The sequence below is a fragment of the Poecile atricapillus genome, chromosome 2 (assembly GCF_030490865.1).
Source record: "Poecile atricapillus isolate bPoeAtr1 chromosome 2, bPoeAtr1.hap1, whole genome shotgun sequence".
Taxonomy (NCBI): Eukaryota; Metazoa; Chordata; class Aves; order Passeriformes; family Paridae; genus Poecile; species Poecile atricapillus.
In genome coordinates, this window is record NC_081250.1 from 66,281,967 (window position 1) to 66,296,653 (window position 14,687).

General features: G+C 46.1%; 1 protein-coding gene across 1 annotated transcript in view; it reads right to left on the minus strand.

Annotated features, from left to right (window-relative positions):
• The window catches only part of BMP6 (bone morphogenetic protein 6), an 88,074-nt gene extending 75,595 nt beyond the window's left edge, over positions 1-12,479 (minus strand). The window contains exon 1 of the mRNA XM_058831286.1: positions 11,417-12,479. Coding sequence (XP_058687269.1) covers positions 11,417-11,843 — 427 coding nt within the window. The 5' untranslated portion in view covers positions 11,844-12,479. The remainder of the gene's footprint in view (positions 1-11,416) is intronic.
• Positions 12,480-14,687: the final 2,208 nt, after the last annotated feature.

Sequence of the window (14,687 nt, forward strand, 5' to 3'; positions counted from 1 at the left end):
TTTTGGTAACAGTAATCTGACTCATAACCTCCAACATAGAAAATAACAAGCTGCACAAAACATCTGCGTGCTCTGAGCAACCCCGGCTCACAGCAACCTTCACAAGACTCCAAGCACAAAGAGACCAGAGATCCTATTGCTGAGGACCTGAAGCTGAGAGGTGTTGACACCTACCTCCCCAAAGAGAGTCAAAGAAGGAGCAAAAAGTGCTGTCATTCCCACCAGGGATCCCTGGCAAAGAGCTATGATAGTGGAAGCCATCTGATAGCCTGCCCAGTGGGCATTGCTTGGTTTCAGTCCAGAATTAACTGGGCTAAGATGGGAGGAAAGGTTTGTTGTAATTCCACCCCAAAGCTTCACCATGTCAAATATGACACAATGCACAATTCTGCTATTCTGCTATTATTCATTCATTAGGAGGTGGACAGCTTCTTTCACAGCCCCCTTCTGAAGACAAATGTGCAGTCTTGAGTGACAAGGAGGATTTACCGTCTGTTATTTCAGAGGAGGTTTGCCATGTTTATTCTGGAAAGTGCCATGAATTAATGAACTATCTCTTCAAGCCTCAGTGCATCGGAGCTGCCAGCTCTCTGGCTGCCAGAAGCAACAGACTGTTTTGGGACCCCATAAAACTGTTTTTACTGAGACTAGAGATAGCAAAAGTATCAGGCAGACCCAATCCCAATAGCTTCTGAAACATAAAGGACTCATTATACCAACTTTATCTGTTACACTGCATTTTTATGGGGAGTTTCTCAACAGAACTGTCAGTTAACTCGGAAGAACATCTACTATTAGCTTCCCTGCAGCACAGGCATTACCAAAAGTCAACCATACCTTCATTAGGCTCTCCAATAGTTTCAAGCTAAACATGTCCTAGCCTGTGACCTCTTTCATCTTTCCTATGTTCAGCTATTGGCAAGTACGTCTGAAGAGCCATATCCCTAGTGAAGCATGGCTGCAGAAGGCACAGACTGCAACACTGGTGAGCAAGGTTCACAAGCAGGAAGAACTAAAGCCTAAGCCAAGTGAGAACCTGTAGGCTCCAGCTGATTCATGCTGCCATCTGAAAAAAATGAAAGGTTTCACCAAATAAGACCCTCTTACTTCACTGGCTCCTTGAGCCACCGGAGGACTGGCCAGGTCAATAAAACAGCACATAGGCTCATAGTGAGATTGCAGGAGCAGAAGCAAGAATTTCAGGGACCTCATCACAGCTAGTGATGGCCCAGTCATAACCTCTGAGCCTCAGCTTAGTCATTTGAAAAATCAGTATAAGAGTGATTGACATTTGTCAGAGCACACTGTGAGACTTCAATGCTTATGAAGTGTTTTGAGGTTCTGAATAAGAACAAATACAAAGTAGCATCTTGATGTTGTCTAGCAAGTAACAAGCATTACATATCCTGGAATGCTTGTTACTTGCAGAATGGAACATTTTTGGAGAGGACAGCTGCTACAATCATTAGAGTGTAAAAACCATCACTTGCAAGAGACAAGACACAGACTTCTCAAAGAGAAAATCTATTGTAGTACATTAAACAAATGTATTTTCTCTCCAGCCATCTTCCACAGCATAAGTTGGAACTTCCTTAGATATGAGGACTGTTTTTTTTTTTTAAAGTCTTTCATTTCTCTTCACTCCCTTCCCCCTCTGCCTTTTTTCTTTGTGGGTTTAAAAAAAAATAGAAATTCAAAGCACAAGCCAAGAGATTCACAATCACCAAAGCCTGCAGAACATACAGTGAATTTTGGCAGGACATGCATGTTTATCCTTTTCATATGCTGTTTAAATTATTTTTATAAACAAGTCATTATCTTGCATAGCCACTGCTTGGTCCCTTTCATGTCAAAGATGTTTGATGTTACAATAATTAAGCAAAAAGGTCTGCATGCTTGAAATGCTGTCTCAGGATGATGGTTTGTGGGCAAGTGAGGCTGCTGCTTTTTTAAAATGAAAGGTTTCTTTGCCCCCCATCATTTAAGCTGAGCACCTGGATTCTGTACTTGTGGATCAAATATTTGTGTAGGTATTAAAACATGAATTTCAAACCAGGCTTAAATTTTAGAACTCTCCTCCTATTATTTTGCATCAAAATTGTGCACACATGTCAAGACTTGCAGAGAAGCCTCTCCCTGCTTGCACACAGAGGTTTTGAAGAACCAGGCTTAGCATCATTATGAAGATTCAGGTACATTAAAAGTGTGTAAGGCCTCTTCCTGCACCACATCACCAGTGTGGCCAAAAGCAGTGAAGAAATGTGAATGGGAAGCCCATGGTAAGTGACATAGGAAATGCCTCCGCCTTTTTCCCAGGAGAAAAGGGTCAGAGGATCTGGTGATTAAAGACTGCTGCTTCTACTTCTATTCATCTCAATTTGGACAGAGGGAGCTTGCACCTCTGTGCCATGAGGAATTAAAGCTCCAAACACTTCTATAATCCCTGATACAGAATCTTTATCCACATATCTTAAAGCAGTTTGAAAAATATGGACGTTAGGCTGCAGCAAGTGCTTATGTTCAAACAACTTTGTATTATTACAGAGTTTACAAAGGCAGAGGCAGACAAGTCTTTTGCATCTTGTGCGCATTAGTTACAGTTAAACCTTATTTTTCAACTTGTTTGGATAATTTTATTCCCTGTAAAAAGTCTGGAATTGACTGTTAAGAGCTTTACTCCTCCGGATTTCTCTCTCAAGTGGTCTGGAAAGCTCAGGAGAGACAAGGATGCAAGAAGGCACATCTGTTTCACACCGTAGCTGCCAACCCTTTCCTCCCTCCAACACCTCTTGGCTTACATGTGTGACTATCAGACCCTGCTCATGAGCTCTAATCTGTTCTCATTTTTTAAGTGCTCTTTGTTGCCTGGTGTGGAGCTTAACACTTGTGCTTCATTAGACATTATGTCACCCTTTAGCCCTTGTACAAACAGAGTGTCTAATACCTTAACCATACACGCCACACGAACGAGATGCAGTGAGTGACAAGATAAGAAAGCTGCAGCAGTACACTTTGACATAAACATCCCTGTGCATGTGTTAAACATGGCACATTTTACAGCCTGCACTTCATAAAAGAAACTGTGGATCTCCATCTGACAAGATTTTGGGTTGAACAAATATATATGAGTTAAAAGAGTGCTTCACATAGCCAATTCATACATTTCTCACACTGCAAACAACCATTAACATACATGGAATAACACATCTTTGGAATACTGTTTGAAAACACTCTCTCATTTACTATCAGGAAATTTGACTCTTCAGAACAAGTGTTAACATTGTCTTGATTAATTTGTAAAGCTATTCAAGCCGTGAAGTACATCTGCACATTCAGTATATTTCCAATACTGCGCTTCTGTTTTCATTTTCAAAATGTTTTTATTTATACACTAATATTTGACCTATGAATGTTCCAACTTTATATGGAGCCAGCTGTTCTAAATTCTGGTTATACTGAGCATTCGTGCAAAACATCAGGTGATATCATTGGATATTTTTAAGGGGAAAGTTCACAGGAAAGCAGTTATGTATTCTTGTGATTAACACCACATTGGATCAAAACAGTCATGTCTAGCTCTCTGAAAAATACAGCTACTGTTTTAGTTAGCAGAACACTTCGGCTCTGTCTACATTATCCTTTTTTGCCAAAAGTTCCCACTGTTGCTACCACTGATTCAATTCTGTCATTGTGCTATGATGAACACTGCTACGTAAAATAAAAAGAGCTGAAAGCAGTGCTGTCAAACTCTTTGTGCCCTTAACAACAAAACAAAAAAATAATCTCATTACATCACCAAAAAAACCCAACCAACCCAAAACCCAAACAAAAAAAAAAAAAAACAAACTATTCCAAAACTCTACCCAGCACTACAAGACTGTTTCTTAAGTAACTGAAAGTTCAGGAAATGCCACTCCAAATCCATGGCAGGTTTTAGGAATCAAAGTCCATGACGAGGTATTAAACACCCCTGCAATCCCACAGGGACTCAGCTTCTTTAATTAAGCTTTTTTTCTCCTGCAACAGCCCTGCAGCAGCTGCAGCCCCATGCCCTTCCCAAAGCCACTGTGTGGGGGAGCCTGCTCTGGGTGCAAAGCACTGGGCCACTTAATGTGCTGCTGCCAGCCACCCCTGCTGCAAGTGCTGCAGCTCTGCAGAAGGCACCACTCCTCAGCCTCTGCCAGCCACAACTGAAAAAGAGGTGGGAAGAAACGACTCACTGAATGTTTTTCAGGCATGTCTCCTCACCCTTAGCATACCATGCTACAGAATCCCAATCCCGAGTGCCCTCTTAAGTCCTACTTAGAATTCCAGCAGTTTGGGCTGGAATGCATCTTCTCAAATCATCCAGATCAACTCCTGCCATGGGCAGGAGCATTGTTCAGTAAACCAGATTGCTCAGAGCCCCATCCAGCCTGATCTTCTACAGTTCCAAGGATGGAGCATCCACAGCTCCTCTGGGGAACCTGTTTCAGTTTCTTACTACTTCTGTTTGAAAAAATTCTGCCTTATATCCAATCTAAACCTACCCTCTTTCAGTTTAAAACTGTTGCCCCATCAAACAGGGAATCCAGGTGTGACCCAACACCAGGCTCCAAGAAACAAGTGGGCAGAAGACAGCTTTCCAGTCCTTAATCTTCATCTCCCAGGCTCTGATACTTGCTGTAACAAATGGGAATCTCTCACTTGTGAGCCATTTTTCCATTTGGGCAATAGTGCTTGCTCTTTGCTTCACACTGCTATATAAATGGTCAAATGGAAATGTTAAATGATTAGTAGGTGGGCTGTACTTTACAGCATAGCTGTGCATCTGCTGGGATACAGCAGAAACACACAATGGGGCTGTTTACGTCCCAAGTAAATCATACCTTCCTCTAACTCCCTACAAGTTAGCAATGAAGCAAGATGACCTAAAAAGAAACGTGACTCCACAGCATGGAAAGTCTAAACACCACTTCCTTCCTCCTAAATCACACACACCGCTTAGAAGTTTATATTTAAAAGTACAAGAGAGAGTGTAACCACTGCAATGCACGGGGCTAAACCCAGCAAGGATCCACAGCTCCTTGGCAGAGGTACAAGCCTGCAGCAAGCAATCCCAGCAGGAGTTTAGCACAAGACATCCATGACAGCTGCCCAAGTGATTTTCAGCTAAAGCCATGTTGAGCTGGATGAAAATTGCCAAAAGAAAATCTTTTTATAAGAAGTGGTTTAGCTTCAAATTTTTCTGAGGTAAAGAACTAGGAAGTTCTGCTTTTGTTTTTGTTTTTTTAATAAAAAAAAAATAATAAAAAAAACCCAAACACCAACTCATCCTTACACCTGGGTTTCTAATTCAAAATGCAACTTTTCATTTATTTACAGATTAAAAATTTGGCTTGAAATAATCAAGACTGGTTTAGTAATACTAGCTTTTTACAATTACAATAAATTGCTGTTGCTATTGTTGTTGCTGGAAGAAAAATTTGTGTGAAATGTTGAAGCCTAGGACTGTAAATTTTCAAGCTCTGAAAAGCTTTCACAAGACAGAGAATAATCCTACTAATGTCACACTGTCTGGTTCCAGTAGCTTAGTCCAGATGACAGTCAGACTTGAATAAATTGCTTACATGAACATGACCCTCCACTCATTTCAACAGAACAGGTTTTGAAGAGCAGCATTTCCAGGAGCTACACATCTTCCAGGGCTCCTAGTCAAAGGCAGAAGGATGACTACAGCCCCTCAAACTCCAAGTCCAGAGGAACTGAAGGCTTCTAAAAGACCATTTGCCCTTCCTTTAATCATCTTGTCAGGGAGCTTCACACTAGCAGGCAGCTTGCAAGCAGCAGCTACTTCAAGGAGATTACATAAATGAGGATCTTGAGCTGCATCAGTTGAACAGCAAATATAAGGCTACTCTTTGGCTCTTGGAAATCTGTCTTGGCATCAAAGCCCACTATACAAAGCTTGGCAGCAGTCAGTAAACTCATTCCCATCATCAGCTTCACGATTTCTAATATTGGCCTGCTCTGAACACACGTGGAGGACACTGCTCACATGCCGAGCAAGTGAGGCTGTACACAGCCAGCTGGCAGCACAGCCAGATCTGCAGCATCACACACTCCAGTTATTCCCTCTGAATAGATGTCTTGACCTTTACAACACGTGGCCAAGAGCATAAACAGATGGGATGACAGTATGAAAGGTACGGTCCCATCAATACAATCACGCAACATTGCTGATACATCTTGGTTGCCTAATTTCATATCTCCCAACAGCAAGCATGGTACTGGGAAAAAGGCAGGTGGGCTGACCAAATCCTTCAGAGGAAAAAAATCACCTGCTTTAGAAACACATGTAAGGATGTTGGAGCACTGCTTCCCTCCTGTGAAAAGCTGTGCAGAACAAAGGCATATTGCTTGCACCTAAGGTACTATGGATTTGAGCAAGATCATTCCTAGAAGGAAATCTGGTAGGTGACCGCTGCCAAGAGGATGAAAACCTGTTTGTAAGACATCACACCCATAAGGTGCTGCCTTATAGGCAAGAAGACAGGGGGAGAGAGAGAGAGAGAGAGAGAGAGATAGAAAGTATTTGTACAAGTCTTATATTTATCTCCAAGCAACTTCCTTGAACTGAAAGAGAGCACCCTTGCCCCAGCAGACACTTGAAGTCTTGCAAGGAAGATGAGGATTGCCTGGAGTTTGGGGATTCAAATATAGAAGAGGCTCTTCACCACAACCTCAGTTCAAACAGTGTTGAAGCTTCAGGGATGACTGCAGGACTGCCTGGCAAAAGTGGAGCTTCCCCTCAACCTTTTGCATGAAGCCATCCCAAGGGACCTGTGGGTCTTATGATAAAAGGGAAAACCCGTCTCTCCAAAAGTAGAGATACAGTGAATCAGTGCTGTTAGATACTAACATTTGTATCAACGAATATTTTCATTGACACAAAAAGCCACAATGCTGAATAATCAGGAAAACAAAACACCCCAAAACACACTTTTTATGATCCTTATCTCTGGCGGGTTTGATGGGTTTGGACTTTCCCTGCACAGCTATCAACAGCCCCAGATTTGGGTCGTGGCAGAAACTCAGGCTGCCACTGAATTCCTAGGGTTTGATTGTGGGAGGTGCGTGGCTGTTTTTCCTTTCAATGCGAATGCCAGGATAGGAAGGCATGGGTGAAGACCATATTCTGACACAGGACTGCTTCACAGCATCTTTCATGATACACAAATAATTCTGGTTGTAGTTTTAGTAGCAAAGTCTTTGAGAGTCTTGTTTTCTGCTGCTTAGCACAGCATGCTCTACTCTGAAGACATCAGCTGGTGAAACAGAGGGCAGAGTGCAGATCCTCTTCACATCAGCACTGAGGCACCTGAGAACACTGGGGTCAAGCTGTCAATCCAACATCACTGCCTCAGGAGGGATCTCCATACCAGCCCCAGGCTGTTCTGCCCAGAGGACATAATCTTATCTCGTGCCATGAGGAAGGTACATTTTCCGTATAAGAAACATTGCTAGGCATTATTCTCCCAACAGTACTGGACACACCACACATTTATATCAAGGTTGTTCCTACAAGGAGAGCTGAACAGTATCACAAAGATGCCTGCTGGCTCACAAAGCACTCCCCCACCCCAGCCCCACAACCCTGCTGTACAGCCACTTCCACAGCACAGAAGTTTGGTACACTGCTTCATCGGTGAATCAATGCAGATGTTTCCATCTGTGCTAGCTATCCAGACTTCCTATGGGGGAAATGAAAAGAAACAGGCACTTGTCAGATGCCTCATCCTAATGAAAACATCCAAAATAGACACTTCTAGGATCATCTTCCCAAGAAAGAGACCAGATTTACCAAGGATAGGTTATGTTTTCCATCAAATTATTTTTTGGTATTTAACCTGATAGATTAAATTTATTATCTAAATTATCTCAACTAGTTTATGTCTCATGTGATTCTGCTTGTAATGGGAACAAAAAATTACTTCTCTTCCCTGATACTGCTTCCCAGGTGCTTTATAAAACAAAGTGCTAAGCATCTCCTGGAAACCCTGGACACACCAAGCTCCCCCATAATCAGCCCCTCTGGGGATCATTGCCCACACCTTACAAGCCCATACTATGATACAGACATCACCAGCCAGGCAAGATAAATCCCAGACTCCCCATTTCAAAGACTGGCATTTCTTGTCCTCCCTGTAAGACAGCACCTCTCTGTCTCTGAAGACCTTCCACACCTCTGTGACCTTCCTTTTTCACTTTAATAAAAACCCCAAAACAAAATAGAAAACACCTCCAAGAACACCATCACCATTGAGACATGCTTGCACTGCCTGAATAATCCAACATCTCACCCAAGTCCCTTAGCTTTTCAAGACCTTTACAAAGAGGACTCATACTCTGAACACGTATGGAAACATAGCCTTCTCCAGGCAGAAAACACATCTGCCATGTCCCCAGTCTGAAGGATATAGGTTGGTCAGGAAGAGTTGGAGCCCTGCATGTTTAAAATCATCAGTGACTACAAGCTAGTGATTCCTTTTGGGCTACAGGGCTGGAAAAATTAAATGCACTTTTATAAGAACATCAACACCTGCAAAGTTCCATGACAAAGTAGGACTCCTCTGCACAGCTGACATAGATGACAGCTTTCCAGCACAATGAGATGCATCAACTTTTGTCTGGTTCTGAGCTGCAGCAGAGACAGCATCAGCACCTGAAGGCAGGTCATCCACATTGACTTGACACCCACACAGCCACATGCACCTGCATCCCCAGGTGATACCATACACTCCTCACCCTGAGGGAACAGAAAGGGCCCCTCACATCTCTTTGGTAGTTGCCCCTTCAATAATGGAAAGGGAAGTCTTTAAGGTTGAACACAAAGTTCTTCAGAAGTCAGTTTTAACTGAACAGAAGTAACTGTATGTATGGCCACTTGCACAAAGCCCCAACTAAAATAATTCTGGCAGTGTCCCTTTATAAGCAGACTCCAGCTGTGAGTTTTCAGGGTTGTTTGACATGTACCTCATAGGAATAGTCAGTGTGCTTGAAATCAAGAATTCTTCCCCTTCTGCTGTGATCCCAACATCTTTGGCTGCATTTCTGACAGCATCTAATATGCTACTTTGACAGATCACAAGCTGGCTTTCTCCCATCAAACTTTGGTTTCTATGTTGGAATATAACCTTAGGCTTCCTCTAGTTTTCTGACCTGAATTACTGTTAAATGGAAAAGTAAATGTCAATACACAGGTGAAAGACACCAAAAAATCCCTGGTATGTCAGAGAAACCACAGAAAACAGACAAACAGCTGTTCAGTCCCAGCCCATCGATTTGTCAACACTCTGGTAACAAACAATCGTATTAAATGGCGTTATGGTTTATGACTCGGGATTTGGAAGTCGATGAGAAATTTCTGCAGTTGATTCATGCTTCCTGAGATGCGTAACTAGCATTTCAATTGCACTATTTTACTACATTATAGGAATAATTTTCCTCATTGCTCGTAAGTGTCTAGATCCAAATTATCAGAACTGATTTGAATCATGAGTGGAAGGGATTATTTTCAAAAGAAACGCATACTTTCAGGTCTACCATCTAATAATAATCTAATAATAACTCTCCTGGTGCTTTATAAACAGCTAATTTTCTTCTAAAACACCACATGTTCACACTTATCCCTGGAATCAGCTCTTTTGGGAGCTGCCTAGCCCCTTGCAGGCACCTTGTTTCACATCCCTCAAGTAAAATGTGCCATAGCTACAGCCAGCACCACACTTCTTAAATTCATGGCCCCAAGTACAAGTCCTGAAAGTCCCCATGGCAAAGAACAGAGACAGCAGCAGCAGCAGCTCTGTGTATTCAAGGGACAGAGAGGTTTGGGGAGGCTGGGAGGGAAGAAAAAGAGAGGCAGATGCCCTTTGGACTTGAAACCTGTACAGTATTTCCCAGATCTCAGCTTCTGAGATGAGATCACAGACCACATGGGTTTCATTGATGGACAGTTTCAGGATGTCTCACATCAAATGCATCTGAGCTCTGAGATGGCAGCACCACCTAAACATCCCCAAGCTGACTTTAAAAAAGGCAGCTGAGACCCCGACAGGTACACACCTGCAGTACAGAGAGGCAACAGGGCTCCACACTCCTGGAAGGTTTGAGCACCTAAGGCAGCTCAGCTGTACCCACACAAGTTGTGGTCACCTCGGTTTTAATGTAGACAAATCCTTCAACAACTATTTATAACTCTTCTAACCTACTACGTGATTTTCATCAGGTACAGAAATTAATCAGGTCTTGCTCTAGATGCACATGGCATGGTACAAAGCTACTGAACACCTGTACCAGCACTGGGAGTTCTGAGATATTTCCGGCTGCAGTGACATATCCCTGCTCCAAATGAGTAAACACACAACAAATTTGGTTTGTGGGTTTTTTGGGGTTTTTTTGTTGGTTTTTTTGGTGGTTTTTTTTTTTTTTTTTTTAAACAAGAAAAGCTGTTGTTTTTCTGGCACACAGCTCTGGCAGCACAAGTAAAAAGGCAAAGTTTTCAGCTAAGACTCTTGAGCTTCACAGGAATTCCCTTAAAAAAGGAACTGTAATTTGCCAACTGAAATATTTTCATTCTCCACATTAGGCTGAATCTAATTACACTGTTTCCTTACAATTGCATAGTACTAAGAGGTCTTTTAAGTAAAAAAAGATTAATGAATTTCCTACTGCAACGCCCCCTTCAGAGCCCGTCACATTGCTGACAGGATGATTTGTTCGAAGAGCAGGTTGACATCTAACAAAACTTAATTCAAGATTTCCACATGATACAGATTTTTATCATGTCCCCGTGCTCAATCACCAGAATAACCTACACAGAATCACATATTCACCACCACACTAGCTCTGATCCCTTAAAACAAAAAGAATATTTAAAAAGGAGAAGACGAGGACACCGTGAAGTAGCGTGGCTGTACTTTGTTCGAGCTGGAAAGGCATCTCTGCGCTGCAGGACCTTGCATAGAGTGAGTGCAACCTGTACTCTGGCATGACCCCAGCTCTGCTGCCCAAGAAGCAGAGTAGGGTGTGTTTAATTCTGAAGTATATAATTAAACAGGGTTCTGACCTCCACCATCAGAACAAGGACTACTAAAAAAAAATAATTCTTTTTTTCTTCCTACCACTCATTCTCCCCCCCCCCCCCCCCCCCAAGGTTCTGTATGCTGGGTTATATTATTTTTTTACTGTTTCCGAGAGTTTCGCCCTTCCCCGAAGTGAGCTGCCCTCCTGGCCGAAAGCCGCTCGCAGACCAAGATGGGTCCGGCCGCAAAGCCCCGACCCCGTCGCGTCCCCACTGCCCTGGCCAGGGCTGTCCGCGCACGGGTGGGCTCCGCGCAGCTCCGGACTCGCTCCACTCGCTCCTTCTCTCACTCACCCAGGTTGACGAAGCTCATGACCATGTCGGCGTCGTTGAGGAAGGCGCTGTCCTGCGGGCTGGGCAGCGGCGGGGCCGGGGTGGGCGGGCGGCCCCCGCGCTCCGCGCCCGCGCTGCCCTCCGCGCCCTCGGCGAGGGAGTGGTAGAGGTCCAGCATGAAGCGCGGTGCCGCCGTCAGCCGTCCCGGCGGCGGGGCCGCCGCCTCCCGCGGCAGCGGCCGGGGGCGGTGGGGCAGCCCCAGCACCGAGAGGATCTCCCGCTGCATCTCCCGCTTCTCGTGCGACTTCAGCCGCCGGTAGAGGAAGCCCGAGGCGGCGGCGGGCGGCGGCGGCTCCCCGCCCTCAGCGGGCAGCGCGGGCTCGGCGGGGCGGCAGGCGCCGCTCAGCAGCGCCCAGCAGCAGCACAGCCAGGCCAGCCGGCGCGGCATGGCGCTCGGCCGGGCGCGGGCGGGCGACGTCCCCGCTCCCCGCTGTCCCCGGGGGCTGCCCGCCGCCCTCCAGCCCTGCCCCCCCGCGGCGGGCTCGGCCCGGGCCGGCGGGGGGCGGCCAGGCCGGGGGGGCTCAGCGCTCGCCCCCGCCTCGCATGGCCGCCCGCGGGGCACCGCGCTGCGGAGCCCCCAGCGCCCGCCGCCGCTCAGGTGCGGCGGGGCCGCCCCCGGCCCGCTCCGGCCGCTCACTTCGCCATGCGCCTGCCCGGGGGATCCGCGCCGGGCCGCGGGGGCTGCGTACGGGGGGAGAAGGAGCAGGGTGAAGAGCAGCAAACTTTTCTCGCTGCCAGGGAGCGAGCGAGCGAGCGGCTCCTGCGGCTGCAGCCCCGGTCCCCGCGGGCTGGCCGGAGCGCGGTTGCTGACAGCGAAGGCAAATCAGCAGCGCGCCCGCCTCTCGGCGGGGCGGGCGGCCGCTCCTCCGGGGCGGGGAGCGGGCGCAGGTAGCGCGGCCCGCGGGGGCGGCGGAGCAGGTTGAGAAGCGCCGGCCCCGTCGGATGTCACGGGCTCGCTGCGCTGGAGCGGCGCTCCGCCAAACTGCGACTCCGGCCGCCTCTGCCGCCGGACTCTGCCCGCTTGTTTCTTGTTAAAGGAAGGGTTTCGGCCACCCCTCCTGCCCCCAGTGGGTGTTGGCTATTTGTCCTGAAAATAGGTGGAGTTTTCTAAATCTGAATAAGCGTTGCGGTTCATTCTAGCGGGTTACGGCATAACATTTGGGTTACACGGTTTTTGTTTTTATTTTTTTTTGGAGTACCTTGCATAATTGAGCAGGGAGCTGTGGTACATGGCTGGCTGTACTCAGGTACCCCTTGCCAGCCCTGATCGATGGAGTACCGGTCTGCGTCCTGTGGAGCAGGCTATACTGCCAGAAAATAACATTACCCTTCCTATAGTAGTGCTGCAGCTCTGATTTCATCACTTTCATCAAAAAGTGAAAAAAAAACCCGAAAAACCCAGACCCAGACACCATCCAACACTCCAATAACAGCAGTTTGGTTGAGTGAGAAGCAGCTCTTCCATACCCTGATCTCTGACTTTATGGATCTTCCTCGGTTTGCATGAGTAAAGCCAGTCTTCTCTCACTGAAATCAGTGCAATTGCTCTAGGTCTGAACTGGGATAATTTCATAGGAGCTGGCCCGAGAATAATATCTGGACCACTTGAAGTCACTGGCAAAATTTCCATTAACTTTATTAGAATCAGAATCTGGCAATAAGCTCATATTCAGCTTCCCAGAGACACAGCTGAGAATATTCAGGACAGAATACGGTATTTTCAGAAGTGGAGGTTACTCTGAGCCTTCACATCTCTGAAAGCGAGGCTGCAGATGTGTGTTTGAACCGCACCAGTCAAGGAACACTATAATGCTGGATAGTTTAAAACCTCTTTTGATAGGAAAAAGGGCGTCTATAAGGAGATTTGAGCATTGCAGTAGGGGAGTGGCAGGGAAGTTGCAAGTTGCTTTTGCAACTGTCTTTCTTTTTTTCCCCCCAGATTGTGACACTCGAAATTTGAAAATGAGGGTGCATGTGACAGCACGGACCCAACATGCTCCTTTGCTGTAGTGGATCCCACTGCCTGTATGAAAGTGGTCTGTGTTTCCCAGGAAGGAAATGTCCAGGGAACTTCTATTAGATGAGCAGATTAGGGCTCACTCCCAGAGAGGAGGTGAGCAACACACCTTTCTTTCTGAGAGGCAGTGTGGGATCCTGCTGGGAAAACCCAGGTTCCCAGGGGTAGAGCTCCGTGCACAAGCTGGTGAGCTGAGAGGGATTCAAGACATCTTGCAGCCCCTTAGGAAGGGCGTCTGGAAGCTGGGAGGAAGTGCAGGAGCCCTTAGGTGAGTGAAGGACGTTTCCTAAGTGGGTACTTATCCCGCAGGTGGTGGGGGAGGAGAGCAGCCACTTCCCACAGACATTCACTTCCCGGTCTCTGAGCTTGTTTGGGTGTAGCTCCTGTCGCTGTGTCCAGAAGAGCTTTGTAGCCTCGGCTTCCTGTTTTGACAATGAGAGAGGGAAGTGTCCCATTACACGGTTATTGCTGAAGAATGAACCCTTCCATCCGAAGTGTCCCCGGCTTCTCTCGAAGATAGGAAGAGATGGTACACATTTAGCAATAGACAGTGTCAAACTCTGGAGCAGCTCTTGGGTGTTTCTGCTCCTCTGATCCTCAAACGTCTGTCACCTTTACGTTTTTAATCTGAAATAGGAGTTAGTACGATAAACAGCTGTTATAACAGCTGGAAGCATTCGGGCATCTGCATTTAAAGGAGCCTGAGGACAGGGACACACAGCAAACCTTCCAGTACTTCCCTCTTAAGTTACCTTATTCTGGAGGTAAATTCCCTCGTGTAGGTGGGAAGCTAATGCCCTCCTTGAGAAGTCATCGCACCTTGTTAAGTTTAAGTGGTCCACTTTTTTCCAGAAGTGCTTTCCAGAGTTGTACGCTACTTATGCCTGGAAATGCCTCTTGCTTGTGGATGTGAATGCTTTACTGTGGGATTCAGCTAATGCTATCAGACCTATGAAAGTTACAGCGTCACTCATCAACTCGATGAGGCTGAAAAAGACTTAGTCTCCTTCCAGGGGACACATGCAGTGACTGCTTTCAGATATTCCTGCCATCTGAAAGGGCAAGTTTCCCAAAAGGATTTTAGGATTTCGGATGAGAGCTGCGTACCTAAATCTCTGGAGGAGTGCAAAGGCTCTGTATTTTACAATCACTGCAGGCTGAGACACACACGTTTTTAGAGTTAAACATGTATTTTAGATCTACCGGCAGGATTTT